Source organism: Podarcis vaucheri (assembly GCF_965113315.1).
Source record: "Podarcis vaucheri genome assembly, chromosome: 13".
NCBI classification, from domain to species: Eukaryota; Metazoa; Chordata; class Lepidosauria; order Squamata; family Lacertidae; genus Podarcis; species Podarcis vaucheri.
This window is the reverse complement of record NC_138751.1, coordinates 21,387,460-21,410,050: the sequence shown is the minus strand read 5'-3', so window position 1 is coordinate 21,410,050 and position 22,591 is coordinate 21,387,460. Positions and strand designations below refer to the sequence as shown.

General features: G+C 48.4%; 1 protein-coding gene across 3 annotated transcripts; it reads right to left on the bottom strand.

Moving 5' to 3' along the window:
- Positions 1-1,997: 1,997 nt before the first annotated feature.
- Positions 1,998-15,569, bottom strand: SH2B1 (SH2B adaptor protein 1). 3 transcript variants are annotated; one of them, XM_082196961.1, is made up of 11 exons: positions 15,283-15,551; positions 14,307-14,434; positions 11,803-12,731; positions 11,557-11,658; positions 10,221-10,312; positions 9,192-9,298; positions 7,138-7,326; positions 6,759-6,985; positions 5,955-6,126; positions 5,595-5,703; positions 3,052-3,219 (listed from the first exon to the last, which is right to left on the bottom strand). In XM_082196961.1, exons 3-11 carry the CDS (start codon positions 12,652-12,654, stop codon positions 3,201-3,203), a joined length of 1,869 nt encoding a protein of 622 aa, XP_082053087.1. In that variant the 5' UTR covers positions 12,655-12,731; positions 14,307-14,434; positions 15,283-15,551; the 3' UTR covers positions 3,052-3,200. The 3 variants fall into 3 exon arrangements, with proteins under 3 accessions (XP_082053085.1, XP_082053086.1, XP_082053087.1); XM_082196959.1 differs by lacking the exon at positions 5,595-5,703 and having other exon boundaries at positions 1,998-3,219; positions 15,283-15,569; XM_082196960.1 differs by lacking the exons at positions 5,595-5,703; positions 14,307-14,434 and having other exon boundaries at positions 1,998-3,219; positions 15,283-15,566.
- Positions 15,570-22,591: the final 7,022 nt, after the last annotated feature.

The following is a 22,591-nucleotide window of genomic DNA, read 5'->3' as shown; positions in this document are numbered from 1 at the left end:
ACCTCCAGAACGAATTAAGTTCTTAACCTGACGTACCACTGTATTGTTTTAAAACATGTTCCTAGCTTTTGGGACCAACATGCAAAAACAAAACAAAAGAAGAGGAGGGGGGAGTGATATCCAACATTAGTCCCACTCAGACCTATTTAAGTCACTGTACATAAGTTGCTTAAATCGACTGGTTTGTCTTCAAAGTAGGGTTGGATATCACCCATCATTTGCACTATGAAATACTAACAAAATACTTTAAAGCTTTGCATAAAATCAACAAGACAGGCAGCAGACATTGGCTGCTGGTTGTTCTTGGTGGCCCAGCCATGCCTGCGTCCTCTTGTACTGCAGAGCACTGATACAAAGTGAAAACCTCCACCCCCATGATCCCCCTCCGCCTGTGTCTCCTGGGCTACAGGATTAAAGAAGCTCCCTTCTATCTACAAAAGCTTGTGGGTAACACTCAGTTACAATGCACCACCAAAAACCAACACACTGCATTTGATATAGGGTGTGTGTATGTATGTCTAAACAACATATCCTAGACCAGGAGTGGGGAATCTCTGGCCCTCCAGATGCTGCTAAACTGCAACATCCATCAGCCCTAGAAAGCATAGCCAATGGCCATGGATGATGGGGACATTTGGCAGGCTAAAAGTTCCCTACAGCTGCCCTAGACTTCCATTTGACTGTGGGAAAGGGTTTAGCCCAAAAGGGTTGTATACATTTATCTGGGTTCAGAAAGGCCATTTCTAGCAAGAGTGGCTCCTGATTCACCTTTGGCTACCGTTTGTCATCTGCCACTTAACACATTAAATTTGTCTTGGGTTTTCTTACCAGACAACCAACAATCAACCACAGGCCCTTGAAATTAGCACAGCTGTGATCTACAGACTATGCTGCCACCATACAGGACTGCAGAATGTGGTAGTGGGTGCAGAGTCAAGCAGATGGGGTGGTCCACCTGTTACCTCCACCCCCATAGTCACCCTCTGCCCAAATCTCCTGAGCTACAGCTTTCAAGAATCAGCCTCCTAGCTATTCAATCTTGTAGGTAACTTTTAACTACACACAAAGAAAACCACCCCTCAGCTTCTTGCTTTTTTATTCTCCGACTCACTTTAATCTTTCCCATCATTTCATTTGATTGGGAGGTAGTAGAGGCCCAGCAGCCAGAAGACGCTTTTTTTATAAACTGGCCTCTGGTGCCACAACCTCACTGAGCAACCTCTGTTTAAGTCGGCACTTTCTCAGTCCCGCCACCTCCGCGTCCAGCTGCAATATGACCTACCTTATGGTCTCTTTGAGGCCTGGTCTACATAGGCAACTAATGACACCACACCACTTCTGACTGCAGGTGGTTGTTGCCATTGCTGAATGCTTCCACAACCCCCCCCCCACTCCCAAGGCAGCATAGCAAACCCAAGCATTTTAAGAGAGAAGAGTTTCAGCTCTGCTGATTTCTTGTTGTGCTAACTTTCTACCTGCTGTTGCTTTGCTTCTGTTTTTTGAACAATCCCAGAGAGAAGGATTAGAAAATTGTGTCCTTAATTTGCAGCCTGAAGTGGTTCTACCACAGGAATAGGCAAACTCGGCCCTCCAGATGTTTTGAGACTACAGTTCCCACCATCCCTGACCACTGGTCCTGTTAGCTAGGGATGATGGGAGTTGTAGTCCCAAAACATCTGGAGGGCCAAGTTTGCCTATGTCTGTTCTACCGCTTGATGCTGCCACACGTGCACAATGTCTGCGAAGCACTCTGAGCGCACCCAAGCACTATATGAACGCTGCTAAGCATGGGTCACATGTGCTGGGTAGGGACAGGGAAGTGTCATCAAATCAGCTACCTCATTTCCTCTTGGTTCCTATTAAGAAAGTTCTACAGGGATCATCCAGAAGGAAAGAGATTCTCCTCCTGCCCCACTTTTTTTTTTTAAGGTCCAGTGTGTAGTGTATGGGGAGGATTCTTGTGTGTTTGTTTCAAATCATTTTTTTCTTCTAAAAGGTAAAATGACATTTCCTTTATTTTCATACAAACTCTCCCCCCCAAAAAAAAAATTAATCAAAAAAAAGACAAAAAAGACACAGATGAACAAACGGTACCTCAGCGCAAATTTTAAGAAAAGAGAGAATTGAAGAGACAGAGAGGGCCTGAGCAGTCCACCTAGTCCACAGTAGAAAAATAAATCTTAAGGTGGGGTGGGGAGGGGTGCAGCAGGAACAAGAGGAGGGGACAGTACCTGTGAAAGGTATATATTCATAACATTTTAAAATTTTACCTGGGGTAGTGTAGGCTTTATAATGCGTGGCCAGTCCCCAAGCCGGGGTGGGTGGGGCGAGGGGGAAGAAGAAGGAGAGAGATGAAAGAATATAAATATATTTCCAACCAGGGAAGAGGGAGCTGGCCTCCCCCTCCCCATTGCCCCAAGAGAGGAGATGGGGAGGGGGAGGACGTTACATTCGGAGACTCCATACATTCAGCAAAGAAGGGCAGGGGTGCAAAAGACTGTGTCTGGAGTCAGAAGGGCAGACCACCCCGCTCCCACCCACCGCTCCATGTAGTGTTTACAGTGAGCTATTACTCCTGCCCAACTGCAGAGATTTGGGCACAGGGGCGGGAGGAGGAGGAAGAGGAAGGGAAGAGGAGGAAGAACAGGCCCGTTTCCTTAGTACCCAAGACGGGGCTAGAAGTAATGCGTACCAATCTGTCGCAAGCTGGGATCACGAAACCAGGAGGAGGGTCTCGTACCTATGTTTTCGGGCCAAGCGGAAGTGGGGTTTGCTCCATGCCCAAAGGAATGGGACGGCGGGGTGGGGGAGAATGGGACTGTGGGGGCAAGGCCAGTTCTCCCCCCTCAAAGGTTACGGAGGGAAATATAGAAGTCTTTTGGGTATTCAAGCCCATCTCGCACCCGTGGGCCAAGGCCAGGTCTCTCCCTGGCGATGGACACCAGAAGGGCTCGCGTCTTTCTCTGGCTCATATTCACGGGGCTCAGACAAATGAGTACTGGTTGTTCACAGCCCGGGCTCGTCCTTCCGATTCCTCCGGGAGGGGAAGGGATCCTCCTCCTCCTCTTGTGGCCGCTGCCTCGTCCACCTCTGGCTCCACCATCCGGCCCTCCTCCTCCGCCTGCCCCTCAGACTCTGGCAATCCACGGTCAGGGGGAGCGAGAGGCGGCCGAGCTGGGGGGAGCGGAGGCGGCGGCAGGTTACGAGAGGTGTTCGGTTCTGCGGAGAGAAGAGAAAAGAGACAGACAGACAGACAAAGAGAGACAAGAGGGCCCGGGGTTAAGACAAAAAGTGGGATGGCGGACACAGAGATTTATCTGAGCCCTCCGCCCCCCCCAATGTCCAGCCCAGAGCAAGGGGCTCCCACCTCAATGAGGTTTTTCTAAAAACTGAGCAACTCCAGTGTTGTCTACATCCAGTAACTAGAGCACTTTGTGCACAATCTTCTGGGCGATGCTTGGGAAAGGGTGACAACACACATCAGAACTTAGATGGCACCGCTGCATTCGATGTGGCTTAGAGCAGCCCTTGCTAACCTGGTGCAGATCTCATTACCCTGTCTACTTGACATGCTGGCTGGGAGCTGGGAATCCAACCCCATCTGGAGCATGCCACATTGCGGGGAAACTGCGACTTAGGAAAACTGTCATATGTTTACATGCACAGTAGTAGTGGCCTGATGAAATCACACAGGGACAACTGCTGGGCAGCTGTGTGGGGATGAGGCAGACTGGCATGACTCGGTGCTGTGCATACTCTTTGCGTTAAAAAACAGTAATATCCAAACTCTGCCCAGCACCAAAAAAGCCAATTTACAGGGCTGTCAAAAGTTGTCCAAAATTACACAGTGGCATTCATTTGTTTATTTTTTTGTAACTTATTCTACTTCTACAAAATACTCAGTGCAAAATGTTTATTGTGGTTATGTCTATTCCTTAGTATTTGTAATAACGGCAGCTAAGGTTTTGACCCATTCAATAAATCTCAGGTAATACTTGTGAATGTTAATTAATTAGAACAGGCACCTATCTGCCCACCTCAGCCAAGGGGTTGCATTTGGCCCCTGAAGCACCTGCTTGCAAATCCTGGGCTGTGGTGCCAAACACTTGGAGACTACCAAGGTTGGCAAAAACTGTTCTACATCCTGGCCAATGACTCCTACCAGCTCCTCTGTGCAATTTTCACCAAGCACTGCCCACACATTCATTCTCATCTTCACACCCAGATTGCCATAAAACTTTTTTTAAAAAAATTGAGAATCATGCCTTCCAAGATCCCTGTTTCTGCAACCAATGCCGAAGTCTGCTTGTGAGCAGAAATTCATTCTGGCATTACTCAGAGACAGTACTTGCAGAATCTTTGCAATGAGACCTGTGTGTGTGTTGAATTCTGAATATCCCATGTGTCTAAGCCTTTTTCTACTTCTTTCCCTTAGCCCAGGGATGGGGAACCTGTGGCCACCCAGATGTACTTGGATTCCAGCTCCCATCAACTTGACCAGTTGGTCAGGAACGATGAGAGCTGCAGTCCTGCAACATTTGGAGCCAAGCAGGCTCCCCCATCCCTGCCTTAGACCTACTTCAGGCTTTACCTGGTCATGACACAGAACTAGAGGCCTGACAGCTGGCTTCGCTAGAGCATTTGTTGAGCTGCCACTGCTTAGCTGAAACTGATTAGGCTTCATTAGGAATTTCAAAAAAAGAGAGAGAAAAGTGTGTGATGGCTTCCTCTTTCTCCTCCACAAAAACTAACAATGGATTTGGCTTAATTGTCAGCATAGTGACCTTTTTAAAAAATAAAATAAAATTATCATGTTATGTAGGCAGACACATTCTCAATTCTGTAGGCTCTTTTTTATTGCGCCAGAAAGAATTAAGGCTGCATTTCCTTGGCCCTAAATTTTCCTCATGGCACATGCCTTTACTCTAAAGTGAGCCATCAAATTCAGAATCCTAGCAGCCACATCTGGTTGCTGAGAAAGTTGGGGGGGGGGATGAGCAGCAGAACAGAAAGCAATACTATGTCCTACCGGGGCCTTGTTATTAACTGTTTGCTGTTGTTATGTTAAATAACAAATTGGACTATTTGGCAAATCACTGCTGTATCCAATACAATCAAGATTGCACAGGGGATACCATAAGCTTAGTTGCAAACTAGGGCTGTAAGGGAGCACAGGGAAGCTCTGTATGTTACAGGACAAGCTGCCAGAAAGACGAGGTTGGCAGCACATCCTGTAACATTTGAAGCTCCACATGGTCACCACGGCTAAAGCCCATCTCCAGAGAAGGAATGTGAGAAGCTGATTTTTACAAGGCAGGCAACTGGTCCATCTCCCTCAGCGTTTCTACAAAAACTGGCAGCAGGGCTTCAGGCAGAAATGTGGCCGCACCCCCAGCTCTACCTAGAGATGCCAGGAGGAGCCTCTTCCCTCTGAAATCTCCCCCCTACCTGGTGTCACAGACACAGTGGATGGTTATGGGCATCGCACATCTGCATGACCCATGGATAGCGATGGGCTATGGCGTGGGGGCTGTGACACACACACACGCTCGCAACTCTCTGCCTTCCTCCCGTGGTAGCTATGGCACACTTACACGCAGTCACCCGCAGAGGCGGCAGCAAGGATGGAGATGAGGTTGGGGGGCGAGTCGGGGTCCCCACTGAACCCAGACACCGGCGCTCGGCTCCCAGCCCGGTCCCGGCCTGTGACAGAGATGCCCACATCAGAAATAGGGATTGGGGGTGGGGTAAGAGAGGGAGAGCGGTGGACATGGAGGGGGTGGGGTGTCATCGCCCCTGTGCGGTGTGGAGCAGAAGACTTGGGGCGGGGAATCTGGGGGAGGGGGAAATGTGTCTGGAGCCACAATGGGAGGAGATGGGTGGGAGATGGCGCATGGCATGGATTGGCAACGGTGTCAATGGTCTTCCTAGCCCAGGGCTCTGGCTATGCTCACCGTGCAGCCTCTGCGAAGCAACCACGTAGCTGACGAGCGTCACGTCGCTGGAGCCGCCCGACTCGAGGGGGATGGGGTGGACCCGGAAGTGCTCCAGCATGTCAAAGATGGTCTGGAACCAGAGGTGCTGAACCCGGCATTGCCCGTCTTCGTTAAGGGAGAGGCGCAGGTGCTGGTGGCGAGATAAGGAGGCCTGGAGAGAGGTCCCGTCAAGGGCCGGATCCTCTCCCACCCTGTCTCACAACTGGTACCATCTTTCTTTTTCTTACCGTAGATGCCGGCGTATAAGACGGCTTTTTAACCCAGGAAAAGAGGTTAAAAAGTCGGGGGTTCTCTTATACGCCGGGTATGGGCGGCACGGAGCAGAGCCCACCCCCCGCTGCTGCTGCGGTGGGGGCTCCGAAACAGCAGCAGCGGGCAGCAGGCTCCACTCCACGCCAGGCATCTTTCTCCTGGCACGGAGCTGCCCAGTGTATTAGGCGACTGGGCTTATAAGACGAACGCCCAAATTGCAGCTGCCAATTTGGGGGGTCGTCCAATACGCCCAGTCGCCTAATACGCTGGAATCTACGGTAACCGCATTCACACCCCACCTTTCCCTCCCAAGGAACTCAAGGCGGTGTATGTGGCTCTCCTCCGCCGAATTACAGCCTAAAAACAAGGCTGAGGAGGTCTGGCCAAAGGTCACTCAATGAGCTGCACGGCTAAGTGGGGGCTAGGACCCTCGTCTGCAGGGTCCTAGTCTGAAACACTGACCCACTGCGCCACGCTGGCTTGCCCAGATACCCGCGAATGCATGCTCACCTTCGCCTTCCCCTGAAAGTTAAAGGTCAGGACGTATTCCCCGCGCCGCGTCTCGCTCTGCCGCACTAAGAAAACGCCGTGGCTGCTGGTTCCCCCCGCCAACACCAGCTGGGCGGCTTTGAGGCGGGACAGGGTGCCGTGGAACCAGGGGTATTCGGAAAGAGGGTGCTCTGTGTCGCCAAGGCTTCCCCCGCCTGGGTCGGGCTCCCCTTGGAAAAGGAAGGAACCTGGAGCAGGGAGAGAGGTGAGAGCCATCTGCCAAAGCCTGTTCAGAGAATCCTGAAGTCTTGCTCGCAGATTTTGCTCTTGAGCCCATCAGACACCCACCCCCACCCCCGTTCTCTCAGAATGGAGAAAGAACTCCACTCCAAGGCATTACCTGTGGTGTCCGGGGTTTCAGGGAAGGTCGTGTGGAGGAGCCCCATGGGAAACGGCCCTTCGTCAATCGGCACTCGAGGTGGCAGCTCGGGAGGCAGCAGCTCCATTGAGTCAAAGTGGGAGGCAGCAATGGAGACGGAGCTGGGGGACATGGAGGCGGAGGGGCGCTCCATCAGTCCGCCATAGGCACCTGGGGAGGGGACACGATGGACAAACAGGCCAGGTCACAAGCAGCACACCAAGGCAGCTCCAAAAAACATTGTGCAATTCCCGAGGTTATCATGGACTGAATGTCTTAAATAGCCTTTTCTTATGTAAGCGGCAAATGGAAAATTGGAAGTCCTTTTTATTTTTATTTATTATTTCTTTTCCATCTTTCTCTCTCTCTTCTTTTTCTTCTCTCTCTTTATTTTCTTCTTCCTGCTTATTTTCTGTGTCTCAACACCGAAAAAATATTGTGCGATTCCTTGTCAAGGCTACATTTTGTCCATTATACAGATACAGCATAGAAAGCATAGTTCCTGCCTCTCCAAATTTTGATTTTTAAAAATCTGAAGTATTAAAACTGGCCTTTCCTTCCAACAGTAGAGTAACAGCTTTGTGGATGATGCTGTGTACATTGTTTTAACATATAATTAAGCAACCAATAGATGACTAGATTGAAAGAGAAAATGGTTGGGTAGGGGGTAGGGAGAACTCTTGAGCATTTTCCTGCCTGATTTACAAGATTTATTACAAATCAACAAACAGAAACAAGAGTTAAGATCAATAATTGACAAAAGGGGAAAAGCTATTACCAGAAGTCACACTCTCCCAAACCTCTATCTCTAGGAATAGAATCAAACAGTTATAGATCACAGACCATATTAAAAATAGAACAAAATAAAATACATTTAAGCTCCACAGAAAAATGAAATACATTTAGAATACCATGTAACTGTATACAAGATTTCCTAAACCAACTAAAAACGAAACGACTAACAAAAATTAATAAAACAGGGGTGATATGTCATTGTATACTGCACAGTGTGCCATTATTTAAGAGACAACGCCAGTTCTGATTAGTATGTAGAAATCTTTGTTCCATAAAGTTTTTATTATTATTCTATAATAAAGTTATTTATTTCATTTATTACATCTTCACCCCATCCTTTCTCTCAAGGAGCTTGCAATAGCATACGGAGTTAGTGTGCATTCCTGTTTCGAACTCGGCCCCTCTGAAGAAAATATCTCAGGTTGGAAAGCGTAGAAAGCTGGCACTACAGCTTTCTCCTCTAAGACTAGACCACACATGGGGAATTTTGTCTTGTGAACCGCCCTGAGACCTTGTGATAAAGGGCAGCACATAAAGCCAAGAAATCTAATAAAAAACAAAAACCTGCGGCGCTCTCAATGGTTAGGCTCCAACGCCCAATACGGCGAATAGTCAGGGATGATGGGAGTTGTGGTGAAATGACACCCAGAGGACCACAGGCTCCCCATCCCAGGATCAAACATTAATGCAAAGATAGTATTTTATCATCTTGCTGCACTAGATGGCTTTGCATTTTACCAGAAGGGTAAGGCAGAATGCTGCTTGACTACAATCATACCTCATGTTACGTTTGCTTCAGGTTGCGCGTTTTCATGTTGCGCCCCGCAGCGACCCGGAAGTACTGGAAAGGGTCACTTCCGGGTTTCGCCGCTCGCGCATGCGCAGATGTGCAAAATGACGTCACGCGCATGTGCAGAAGCGGCAAATCACAACCCGCGCATGCACAGGTTGCGTTCTGCTCATGTTGCGAACAGGCCTCCGGAACGGATCCCGTTCGCAACCAGAGGTACCACTGTACTACTACATCTGCTTAGGTTTAGGAAGAACCATTTTCCTGGCAGTGCTGGATGGAGGGGCCTTGCCAGCCCTACCTGGCAATGCCAGGGATTGAACCAGGGACCTTTTGCATGCAAAGCAAGTGCTCGGCTAACTGAGCTACAGCCCTTCCCCAACGTGGCAGCATCGTTTTGCCAAGGGGTAAAGCTGGGGCTCTGCTGGAGGATGGAGAGAATGCCACAGACCTTGGCTGAGCTGATCGCTGCTCTCACTCGGCACCATGGGAAGCTCGCGGCTGGGCATGCTCTCCGAGTGGTTCATACATGGCTGTTCCAGGCTGTCAGTGCTCTCTCTGTGGAGACAAGTGCCATTAGCCAAAACCAAACATTTGTGTCCAAAGGCCAATATACTCCCCAGTATTAGATACAGGGGGGCAAGCAGGGAAGGATTATCACACTCATGCTGGGCTGCTACTGGAAACAGAAACACTGGACATGCTAGAGCTTTGGTCTGGCTGCTTGCTTCAGGGATGGGGGAACCTGTGCAATGCCCTCCAGATGTTGCTAGACTACAGCTAAGCAGTAAACCCTACACAAATCTGGAGTGGAGTCCCTAAGGCAGCTGGGTGGTGCCTTGTACGCCTCCTTCCAGCACCTCCTGCAGCCAAGCTGGGGCCAAACATATTGCTCTGCTTTCCTTTGGGCCACATCAGTGAGACCGAGATTGGGGGTCTTGTCCAGGACTGCCTTACACACTGCCTAGGCTCGTCCCCCCCCCCCCCGAGAGGTCTCTTTGGTGCCACTAACACCAAACCAGAGGCACACTCCATTGTCTCGAGACAGATGGATGCCAACAGCTCCCACCAGCCCTGACCATTGGGCCTTGCTGGCTATGGCCAATATGCGAGTTGCACTTCAACAACATCTGGTGGACCAAAAGTTCCCCAATCCCTGGTTTATGCTTTTAGCGTGGGAAAAGATTGCAAGGCATGCCTAGCCGACCTCTCCCATTCTCGCCTGCCTAAAGGCTCTCGTGTAATGTATGAAGCTGTCCTATCTGTCAATCTATCTCAGACCACAGGTCCACATAGCCCAGGATTGCCTTCTTTGAGAAGCAGCAGTTCTTCCAGATTTTCAGGGAAAGGAAGCAAGCAAGGCTTTTCTTAGCCTTGCTACCTGTGATCCCTTTAACTGCTAAGAATGCCACCTTTCGCAGGCCCAGCAAATGCTCTGCCGCTGAGCTCTGGCCCTCTCCCACGGCCTGGCGCAACTTACCTGAGGCCCATGCATTCCTGAATGTCAGCCAACCAGGAGCGCATCTGCAGCGAGTCAACCGTCTCAAGGATGTACTCCAAGGAGCTTGACAGCTGTGAAGTAGAGTGGGAGGGGAATAGCCATAGACACATTATGCTGTGGGGTGTGTGGAGGGGCTCATTATTCCTAGAACATGCTCCCCTCCGGTGCCTCCAAAAAGCCAAGGGGAAAAAGGAAACATGTCACCATGAGAAAATCAGTAAACTGCTTCCTAACCCTTTTGTGCAAGAATGACAGGCTGCTAAAGACAAATGATGCTCAAGTTAAAAACCTTCTGCAAGACACTTGGTATATGTAACTCAGCATTGTCTACACGGATAGTAGTAAGAGAATGAGGCCTCCCTCTGCATGGTTTGGCTCTCAATAGAAACAAGAAAACAGGCAGCAATGGCTGGCAAGGTGTTTAAGGAGACCTTTGTCCCACGTTCTTTATCAGCTGCCTTAGCTGCCCCTCTACACCATGCTGACTGAACACCCCCACCCATTTGCTGTGCTTTTACCATGCAAAAAAGAAAGAAAGAAATCACAAAGCACCCACATACCCTTCTCGCTCTCAAAGCACACAGATGTCATGGTCGGCCTCCAGGCATATGAAAGCAAACCAAGCATATGACAAAGCATATGAAATCAAACCAAGAGAAAAAGAAGGTCGGGGAATTGTCATGAGTCTCCTCAGGAACAGCAGCTCCTGCCAAAGCTAGTGAGGTCCTGCTAGAGAGGGACCAGGCAGCAGCAGATCCCACCAGAAGTGAGAAGCAAGGAGGAAAGAAGGCAACGGCTGAATGCACACTCCAGTCAGTCTGCCTTGCAGAAGTGGGGGAACTATTCAAGCCCAGGGGCTGCATGCCCATATGGGGGGGGGCACTTGTCTGTGATTGGAGGCGCTAGACAAAAACTGGGTGGGAAATGGATACAGCTCCTTGCTTTAGGCAGGAGGCTACCTTCCAGCCTGCAGGGGAGAGTCCCAGGGACCAGAAAGAGGGCTGCACCTGGACCTTGGGCCTGAGGTTCCTCACCCTTGCTGCTGTCTTAAGGGACTTCCTCTGGGAAGGTAGCCCAGGCAGAGAATGGGGACACATCCTCTCGCTGAGAAGTGTTAATATTATTATAAGCAAATATGCAAATTAACTCAAAGGCATGTAAGTATTATGGCTCCAATTATCACGGAAAACATTTAAGATTTAGGGTTGTTGTTTTTTGGTACCTACTTGAATAACTTTTTTTAAAAAACAGACTCACAAAACAAAGCCACTAACTTTCTGCCCCTATGCAACCCTGATATTTTTCTTCTCCTCACCTTGAGCACAAAGGTGTTCTCTTTGTCTGGCATTTCCAAGGGGGTCGTTGTCCGCACGTCCACTACGCAAGAGCAGGCGATGCTGACCCGCGGCTTGGATGCCTAGGAGTTAAGTTAGGGAGAGCCACAGTTACGCCAATGCCCCTCAGTGCTGGGAATCTTGGCGTGGGGTAATCATTTGGCTCTCCCCGCCCGGGATTTCTCCCCCCCCCCCCCGCCGCCCTGATGCAGCAACCCATGGCTCACCTTTGGTGGGATGTAGAACTCCAAGAGGTAACCCTCCCCCTCCCCCTTCCCCGCTTTGCGCAGGAGAAGGCGGCATTTCTGCCAGCGTGTCCGGCTGCCCCCGCCTGCCCCGTCGTCGGCCACAATGTAGTTCAGGAGGCCCTCGCGCCGCACGCTGGCCAGTTCTACGCGGAGGGTGGCTGGGGAGGCTTTGTTGAGCCGCAGGCGTTCGAAGCGGTGAGTCCAGCGCTCGGAGTCGCCACCCCCTGAAGAGTTGGAATTGCTGTTGGCGCCGGTGGTCGTCCCGTCCGCGCTGCCAGGGGGCGACTCCGTCGAGGTCTTCCACTGCAGGATGCCCCGGACGCTGCCCCGTACACTGCGGCTCACGTTGCGCAGGGAGAAGCGCTTCTTCAGCTTTGGTTTGGTGGCCGTCACGGCTGTTGCGGTGGAAACGTCTTCGGAGCTACGAGACTGGCTGCTGGAGAGGCCAGAGGGCGGTCCTGGGGGAGGCTCCACAGGGGAGGCCACGGAGGAGTCGCTGCACGTCTCGGAGAGGTCACGCGCGGAGGAGCAGCCGGTGAAGGGGGCGATGTCGCACCGGGGCGGCGAGTCGCTGGCATAGGCCCGGCTCACCTCCGCCTCAAAGTGTTCCAGGAAGTGCTCGGCAAAGCGGCGAGAGAAGGCAGCTTCAGCTCCTGGCGTGGCAAACTGGGGGTTCTCACCCAGGAAGGCCCGAAAGCGGCGGGCAAAGTCCACCGCGGCAGCGCGAGCGTGCGCCTCGCAGAATTCCCGCCAACCCGGAGAGGGAAGAGAGGCGGGTTCCCCCACCATCCCTCCCCCGGTTGGCGACAGGGGCACTGCGCTCCCGTTCATGACTGCCCGGGTGGGGCCGGGTAACAACAAACCCAGCGCCAGGACTGGGCCGCTGTTGGAACTAGTGGCCTTGTGACCTGCAGAAGGAGAAACGGAGAGACCGTTATGAAAATACGAGGAACAAACAACCTCACGAGGTTACTACTGTTGTTCCGGATGCAGGGAAGAAAAAAGGGGGTTTTGGGGGAGAATACAGCCACTCACAAGCAGGAATGAGTAAGAGCTCAATAACACTGTTAAGGACCTGAGTAACTTACCCAAGTGGTAAGATGCAACTTTATAGGTAACATCTCAAGTCATATAACAGAAGACTCTCACAAAGAAGGCAACCCTAACTCTAAATGCACAAGATTGCTTTGGAATTAAAGAAGGGAGAATCATGGCATTACAGAGGCAACCAAGATGCTGTCCAGCAAATATAATTAGAAAACAATGGAAACTATTGGAGGAGCCAAATCTGGAGCTGAGTGCTTGGTTCTTGTCTTTAGATAAATCACAAACCAATGCTTTCCTGAAGATTCAATGTTAAGCTCTGAATTAAGCATCTATCCCCTTTGAAGACAGAGATCAGATCATCTTTTTTCCAGGGACAGAATTAGATCTCAGGGTGAATCTCTAATTCATAGACAGAATTAGATTGCTATCCCTAAAGTGGCATTCAACAATTATTCAATACAGGAATGAATAATAAGGTTGTGACAGTTTGGTGAATCTCAATAATAAGGTTGTGACAGTTTGGTGAATCTCATGACTAGCAAAAATCAACAACATGATTTTGGCCAAATTCCGCTACAGCTTAGTTCTGACAGTGAAGAATGCATGGGTGGGCATAAAGTAGACTGCAGCCCACCTACGGGCTGCTGGCAAACTTCTGGAGGATAAGTTACATCTACTGATTACTGGAATGCTTAGAAAGAATGCTGGACGGAACTTGGTCTAAATTTGCAGGGCACTACTTATGCCTGAAAAGTTCAAAAGTGCCTACACAGGATCGCTGCAAAAACATCGTGAACATTCACTCTAACTTTTTAATTTTACATGCATTCATGGACCATGGGGATTCTATTTTTGTTTTAAAGAATTGATGGATCATGCAAGACTGAAATTGGATCACCTCTGGAATAAGTGACTGAAAGATACCTTCTACTGAAAATCAGACCAACTGTGCTTACACGGTAAATACCCCTTGCCTACTGCAGAATGCTTGTGGGGGAAACTGCTTGACTGAAAACACCTCAGCATGAAAAGCCTTCAACCTTTCTACATGGAAGGTGCTTTGAACCTGAGAGTGCACTGAGAGTGCACTTTCAGAGACCTACGGGTGTAACAAGAGGTCTTACCTGCATTCCAATAGGATAATATCTCATACACGTATCTGCATGTTTCAGTAAGCTCATGGTCAAAGTCATACACCTGCATCTATCTACTGTAAGATTTCATGAGTTGAGCCCTGTCCATAGCAGGACTAACTCTCAAAAGTTAAACCCGTCCCTGCTGAGAAGCAAACTGCTTTGTTACAAATAGCAACGTCCACCTTACAGAGGACAGTAAAGTGTAATCTTCCCAGCCCTCAACTGGGAAGAAACCATCCCAAAGCTCCACTTCTTACCATGTTGGAAAAGATCAAGTGACTTTAGTACCATTTCCAGTACCTGTTATTTTTTCCAATTGCTCTTCCCTGCAGCTGCATCTGATATTTAAACTGAGGGTAAATGCTATTCAGTTTGCCTATTCCAATATGCTGATTCCTCTGAATGTGAAATTCCATGAATGCAAGGCACTGAAAATGGAGAAAGGATAGCATCATGATCTAACTGGTGAAATACAGGGTGCAAGCTTCAGGGAAGTCCTCTGTGGAAAGCCTCTTAACCTCAGAATTGGAAATGGCAGTTTCTCAGGAGCAGGATGTCACACGGGGACTCGGGAAAAGGATGGAAAGAAAGAGTCCAGCACAGCAAATACTTCTCTTCTCTGACGAACAGAACTTTTAGTCTTGGCAGCCTGGGGAACTTTTAGAGGTGCAGGGGATTGGACAGGAGGCCTTCGGAATGACAACTGCCTACTCTACCACTAACGGACCATTCCCTAACTAAGGGATTGGTGGCGAGAAGGGTGGACGCTACTACTTACTGAAGGCACGGAGCTGGCCACACAGAGCTGAGTGCAAAGAGCACATTTCCCTCCCATACACACGTGCACCGAATTAGGGAAGGGGAGGGGGGGCACCTCCTCATGCTTCTCTAAGCCGACCAGCCTCCTGCCTCTGAGAGCTCTTTCGTGTTTTTTAAGCATCCTTCCCCGAAGGGAAGAGGCACAACCTGGCAAGATTGCCGAGTGTTGTGGGGAGTCACGCAGGGCGATCCGATGCCCGCTTCGCCCTCGGAGGCAGGCCCCGGCCAGTCCGGCGGGCCCCGGCTCCCCAACGAGCGGGCCAGGGCGCGCAGCCTAATGAAGGCACGGAGCCCCCTCGGGCGCTGGACCTGGCAGCCCCCTCCGTGGGAAGCGGGTGCGCGGGAGCGAGCGGTCATTCCTCAGAGGGCGCAGGCGGGGCTGCGGGGGGGGAGGCTCTTCGTGGATGGGGGGCGCTGGGGGAGGGGCTCCGCTTGGCTCCGCGCGCCTGTCACTTACCATCTCGGCCTCGGATCCCTTCCAGGAGGAAGGGTTTGTCTGTCCCCGTCTTTCTCCCAGTCTACCGCACGTCACTTCCGCCTCCGGGTTCCCTTTCGGTCAGGTGACTTTATTTTCTTCCTTTAATATCCGTCTTCGTCATCCGCTGAGAGGAAGAAGGGGGCGAGGGTTGTTGTTGTTCTAAGCTTCAAGTTACCATAGAGAGGGACGTATGCTTAGCGCTGGAGGGGCCGCGTAAGATGCGCGGAGCGTCAGTTGACGTAGCTGGCCTTCTCCTCGTTGGTGCAGGTGTTCAAGTTGTTACCACGGCAACCAGTGACGTAGAGCTACCAGGGGCTCCCGGACCGTTGTAGAAAAAAAAGGGGGGCGGTTATTCGGCGTAATATGTCTCTGTCCCGTTGCTGGGGTAACGGCGCAGCAACATCATTCTCCGGAACTCAATGCGCATTTACGTGGAAATAAGTTCCCCCGCGGTCGGTGGGGGCTCCTTCCCATGTAGGTGTGCACAGAATTGCAGCGTTAGTGCACGGCCTCTGAGCAAGTGCAGAGTTCTTTCGCTTTTAAAAAATCCATAAGCAGCAGCACATTTGTAGCTTCGCCATAATCACCGGCAATTGTGATTTCCCACCTCTCTCTCGAATCCACTAAAGCGATTAATTTGTTCTGGACAAAGGTACGGTAGCTGGATTCAAATGGATTATATTTCAGTGTAAGATTATCTGCCCAGGCGTTGAAAAAGTCAAGGAAACCAGCCTGAAATCCCTTTGCTACAAGTGTCCTTCATCAGGTCTTTGGAACCTTGCTGGCACTCTGTGAGTTTGCTGGAAGCATGAATGAGGTTGAGTGCTGGCGCTTATGGCCATATCCATGCAGGTTCCAATCGCCAACAAAATCCTTAAGATCCACTTCTAAATATCTGAATCCAGCTACCATAAACTCTAAAGCAAGACAAGAGGACATCCCAAATAGTCCTGGAGCTAAACTGGGAGCTTCTCTGAGGAAGATACCCAGGTGTGGATGAATGCTAGGATAGAGTGCAAAAGCTCCTGAAGTTAAGATATAGATACAGTTTGACTGAGAGGCGTGAGCTCTGATGCTGTACTTCCCCTTCTACTTGTGGGTGGGAGGAACGCCTCTAAAGGCAATTAGGGTAGTGTCAATTCTTAGCGACTTTTGGTATTCCCAGGGATTTCAGAGAAAATCTGTTTTGTAATACAATCCCTATTGAAATATCAAAGGAGGGGAGATGCTAGACTTGCCTACAAACTTGTCCAAATCACATGTTGAGATTAGGGGCATGGCCTCAACCAAAGTCGCTGCACATCAGCTAGGATTGTATATGATGCTCACAAGCAGGCACAACCAGAAAATGCCAGTGTCAGTCAGCCACAGAAAACCTGGGATGTGGAAATGCATCATATGAGATCACTGATGGTTCAAAAATAGAAGTTTAGGAGAGCAGGGGGGAACTACTGGAGCCCACATCCTATCAACCATACTGGACTGGAGCAGTTCTGCAAAGGGAAAACCCAGGAGTATTAACTTACACAACTACCAAGCCTGTTATATAGAGCAAACAGCACATCTATCTTATTGTTATAAAGACAAGCAGCAACAGCATAAAAAACAGCACAAAATGCACACACACACACATCTAGAATATAGCAGAAAATGGATACTGGTTTCTAAACAACATGAGGTCAAGCCACATCAGTTCAAGAGATCTGTGAAGACTAGAAATTGAAGCATGCCATGAATCATGAAAGTTTGTGTGAAACAATGTGATCTGATATTGCCCACCCCAACACTTTAGTCTTGCTATCAATTAATTAATTAATTAATTAATTGGGGGGATTCAGAGGAGCAGGATGATAATTTGTTGCTGCAAATGTGCAACTGATGTGCAAGGAATTCAATCCTACTTTGTGCTGTATCTTTCCACCTTCATAGTGGGCCAACCTTGGCAGGTGGGTGTGGCTACTCAGCTGTCAATCACCTGACATCTGTATAATATCAGGTGATTGACTCCCACCCATTTGTCAAAGTTGGCCTGCTTTGAGGGAGAATAAAAGATCTGACCCAACCGGGCCAAAAAGCTTCCCTACTCTTGCTCTAATAGCTTACAATATTTTAAGAACCAGGTCTGGACCATATGGTGGTGTCTGGTGAGCCCAGAGGCAAAGTAGGCAGAGCAACAAACAATGTTACCTTTGTTTGTTAGGCTACTTTGTGCACACTCTCGCACCACCCACTCTACCATACAGGCAAGAAAGAAGCATGGCCAGAGTTCAAGGACACATTCCATGCCAGCAAAGCACACGCATGGATGGTGATGTGAAGCAAGGCCAGTGAGGGGTGTGACTTGTAACGGATGTGGCCTGCAGAGAGTCATGATGATCAAATCACTCCTGGGTCTGTGGCTTCCCACTCTGGCTTATAGTACAGCAGGCAGCCTCCTGTGGTAGACTAAACTGATATTTTAAGCTCTTCCGAGGAGACCCTGCTGGTCTCTCTCTCAGCAGTGAATTGTCACTTGGTGACAACACAGAAGCAGACCTTCTCGGTGGCAGCACCCACCTTCTGGAATACCCTCCCCTCTTGTTAACTGGGAGACAGAGACAGTAATGGCTTTTAAACATCTCTTAAAAACTGGTATGTTTACCCAAGCTTTCCTGGACTCTGACTCTGGTTAATTTTTAATTTTTTGTACACAGCTTGATTTTATCTGCTATGTACAGTTGTGTTTGTAACTCATTTATTTAAACCACTTAATGAGATGTTATTATATTGAGTGGTATAAAAATGTTATTTATAAATAAATGCATATGCCGGAGGGGAGTACAGCTAGGTGACAGGAACTCAGAACAGGAGCAATCCTGCTTGCAGTGAATAAACAGTGGGATAATTTTGTTACAGGTCCTACGTATAAACGTGTGTTACTGCCTATAACTACGCACATAGCGGGGGCATGGTGACATAATGCGCGCATGGCAGAGGGAATGATGACGTAGCATGCACATGCCCTGTGGTGTGCATGCACCACACCACACTTTTTGGGTGCCCAGGCCCCTTATTTTAAATGTTGTAGGAGCCAGGGCACCCAGGGACTTGGTGCCTATGATGTAAGAAGTACCTTACACACCCTTCTAGGACCTTCCTTCCACAATCCTCTTCATGAGTTGGACTTCACTCATGCATTTATTCTGAATCAGGCTATAGCCTGAGGTGACTAGTTTATAGCCCACTGACTGTATAACAACTAGAGATGTATCTGTCGGTTTTGACTTCTCTGTTTTTTCATTTTTCTAGTCGCTAAGTTCAGTTTGCTATAATTCTTCATGCTTGCATTTTTTGGGGGCGTTAGAAAGTCCTCATGAAATGTTGGTAGTATTTGTGTGCATTTCTTCTACTATACACTTTTGTACGCAATTTTGGCAAATATGCAGGTTTTTGTAAGCAACGTTTTCTAATATGGTGCATTGTTTGTGTGTATACACACACACACACACACACACACATACATGTGCATCGACATGCACACTTTCCCTTAATACATTTCATTGTAAAATTTGGAGAAGGGCGAATTTCAAGGGATAGCCACATTTCGATTTGTTTTGGGAATTGGGCACGTTCATATTAAAATGCAAACCAAACCAAATTTCTCTCCCATCCCTAACTACAACTACTATTGTTTCCAAATCTTGCCCATTCTTGCAGGGGGTGAGAACTGGTGTGTTGAGGGATACTTTGGGCATTGCTGCTAGTAGCCTTATACACGCTTATTTGTGGTATGAAAAGGCAAAAGTACATAAAGGTTTCACAAACCATATAATTAGGGAAAAATTGTATAGAACGTAGGATAAATATAAAAACTTATTGGAGACTAAAACATCACTTTGGCTTTCACCTTTGGAAGCCATAGCGGTGAAAAAGGAAAATATGATGGAAAGATAGGCAACTTATAGAAATTTGCTAAGTGAGGAGGGTTGAGAATTTAAATTAAGAGTTTAAGGATTTATCAGGGATATTAACAATAAGGTTACAATATCATCATTTGAATGAAGTATTTAAAAAGGATATGAAGGATATGGGGGACAACTATCACAATTAAAGAGAGATCTGTTAAACTGTAATGTTAAAGTGATGTCTAAAATGTATAAGATGTTATTGGAATGGGAGACAAAGGACAAACAAGTCAAATGAATGATACATTGAGCAATAGATATTGGTCATAACATAGAAATGGAAGCATGGGAACGATTATGGAATACGGATATAAAATTTACAGCATGTTATGGTTTAAGAGAAAATTATATGAAAATGGTATATATATGGTACCTAACACTTAGTAGATTGGCAAAAATGTATAAATCAAAATTGAGTAAGTGTTGGAAATGTAAAGAGAAAGAAGGTACCTCTTTCCACATGTGGTAGTCTTGCAATAAGGTTAAAGCTTTTGTCATCTACTGTCTCCTCAGCACCACCCCAAAAATACCCCATTTCTCTTGCAAATGAGCATAGAGCAATTTTGGGATTCCCCACTTCTAGTGTTTTGCTTGCATTTGCACAAGCCCTTGGGTTGTGTGCCCCACCCCAAGCCTGCTCATAAATCTCTCTTCTGTGTGGATAGTGCCATTTCAGCGACGCTAGGATTGACACTCAAGAGAATAAGCTATTAGTACTGTATATACAAATAGGACCTGCAACAAAATGTTGTGTGGAGTGCACCTATTACAGGTTCCAAACTTGTACTTCTCCAGAAGACTCCATTCCTCCCAGTCAGCCATCATTCTATGCCACTGAGCATATTAAATCCTTGTTAGGGTATTGGGGGGGGGGGTTCTCTCTTACTTCCCCCACACACGACAAAAAAGATTTGTTGTATTCATGGGAAACTTAAGAGTTCTACTAAGCCTGCTGGTAATTTGCTCTTCAGTTTGGGTTAGTGCTATTTTGTCTACATAAAGGTAAAGGGACCCCTGACCATTAGGTCCAGTCGTGGCCAACTCTAGGGTTGCGGTGCTCAACTCGCTTTATTGGCCGAGGGAGCCGGCGTATAGCTTCCGGGTCATGTGGCCAGCATGATTAAGCTGCTTCTGGCGAACCAGAGCAGCGCACGAAAACGCTGTTTACCTTCCCGCTGGAGTGGTACCTATTTATCTATTTGCACTTTGATGTGCTTTCGAACTGCTAGGTTGGCAGGAATTTTGTCTACATAGGGATTCCCCATTAGGAGAATGAGTTTGCTGTTAGAAAACAGGATGATGTTCCTAAGATGATAATAAGAGTAAAATGGAGTCAGTGACTAGCTACCTTTGCTTGCAGTTTTATATCAAAACATTGTTTGTTGCTTGCTCACCCTATCCCTAAAAGCTGAGTATAGTTGAAAGAGATAACTCTTTTGTGTTTGTACACATCACCGTTTAGGCTTCAAGTATTTATTAATGGAATTGGAAACTTATACCCTGCTCTTCTAATCACATATACATTATTTGGGAGCAGTTTACAACATATTTTAGAAACCTTCTGTGTGCCTTTTGTGATAGGAATTTTATGGTCTTAGATATATGGTAATGTTCATAAATGTACTAACCAAGCACGTACATAGATCAGCACAGGAAGACCGACCTGGAACCATTTTGATTCCTAAACTGAGCAAATGTTTTCTCTGCAAGGTCAAAGTGGGAAACCTCCCCATTGTCTCTTTCTTCACAAATCCTGTCTTAAGGGCACATTTAAGATATGAATAGGGTGTGAGCCTGTGACATGGCCCAGGAACTAAGTATTTATCATTACAAAAGACTGGTCAGGCTACCCAGGCAATCCAATCAAGTAACCTGCCAGATAGGAGATAAACGACAGGAGAAAAACAACATTCAAATTTCTGTTTTAAGACCGCCTTTTCTGTGATGTAGGTATGATGTATCTGAGGGGTGGTCTTAGGTTACACCCCTTCTGTGATGTATGTATGTTTCTGGGGGTGGTCTTGATCTACAGGGTGGCAATTTCAAAAGTCTTTATAAGGCCTTGCGCGCCATTTTTACTGGGTTCCTCCTCCTCTCCTGCGGGTGAGGGGAGCACCCTGTTGCAACAGATCAATAAAGATCAAGCTTACTAGCTGCTTTGCTTCTTAATATTCTCTGGTTGGCCTCTGTTATTTCTCTCCTACTGATAGGGAACCTATGTAAGGACTCTATATGGGCTCTTGGATACCCCACAAGGGAAAAGGGCAATTTTTGTTTACAACACTTTCTCCCAGACATATTTCCCATGAGGGAATGTGTCCCCTACCAGGAAAAAAAAAGGCTGTCCACTTCTGATATGAACCATACCCTATAGCCCCATGGAGTGCATATTTAATCATATGTCACTATATCTGTAAGCCGCATTGAGTCCCTGTCAGGAAAAAAGGCAGGGTAAAAATATTAATTATTGTTGTTATTTATTTTCTCTATTGTTGTTGTTTTCTCCAGCCCTGGTTCCTTTCTGTTGAAAATAATAAAGTTTCTGTGTTTATTGAAAAATCGTTTAAAATCATAATGAAAAAAGGAGAAAAGAATAAGGTTTCTGAAGAAGCATCTCTAAGCCACCTTTGACAGCTTGGGGGTGACGCTGCCTAGGAGGTCACGGAGGCCAAGGCCATACTGGAACCCACGTGACATTGAGGGATCGGGGGTCATTTGGGGTCACCCGTCTTCTAACGAATCCGGGACTTTCTGTCTCAGCAGGAGGCCCCGCCCATTGCCCATGCGTTTCGTCTGGCGCGCGGCGGAAGAGCCTTTTGCTCTTGTACGTAAGCAGCGAACATGCGCAACGGCTTCTCTTCGTTCGGCACATGCGCATAACGAACTTTGGGAAGCAAGGCAGGCACAAGTCTTTGTTTCCTCTTACGCATGTGCAGTGAGCCCTAAACCATTAACGGACGCCTCCCCGCCTCCCTCGAAGGATCCGTCTGGAACCCAAGCACCCACTCGCTCTGTTTCCCGATTGACTGTGAAGCGGAGGGAGCGCGTGAGCGCGCCGCTGGTCTCTCGAGAGCGGCAGCGCCGAGCGTGCGCGGCAGGAGGGAGCGCGCCTGGCGCATGCGCAGAGCGAAACCCCGCCCTCCACCAGGGACTCATTGTGCAGCAACCGGATTGACTCCTTCTCGTCCGCGCGGGCCAGCGGGATCCGTACTTCTGTGCCCCCCCACCCAAACCTCACAAGCAAGTGCGCTCCCGATACGAAACAGAAAACTGCGGCCGGCGGAGTGGGGTTTGAGACCGCTCGTGTCGGGGCCCTCAACGCCAACATCACCACTTCCCCACCC

Coding starts and splice junctions, on each gene's coding strand:
- SH2B1 (XM_082196959.1), bottom strand. CDS start 12,654: ATGAACGGGAGCGCAGTGCCCCTGTCGCCAACCGGGGGAGGGATGGTG. Junction 6,986..7,137: donor TGAAACCCCGGACACCACAG/GTAATGCCTTGG, acceptor TCCCTGCTCCAG/GTTCCTTCCTTTTCCAAGGG. Junction 6,127..6,758: donor ACTTTCAGGGGAAGGCGAAG/GTGAGCATGCAT, acceptor TCTCGCCACCAG/CACCTGCGCCTCTCCCTTAA.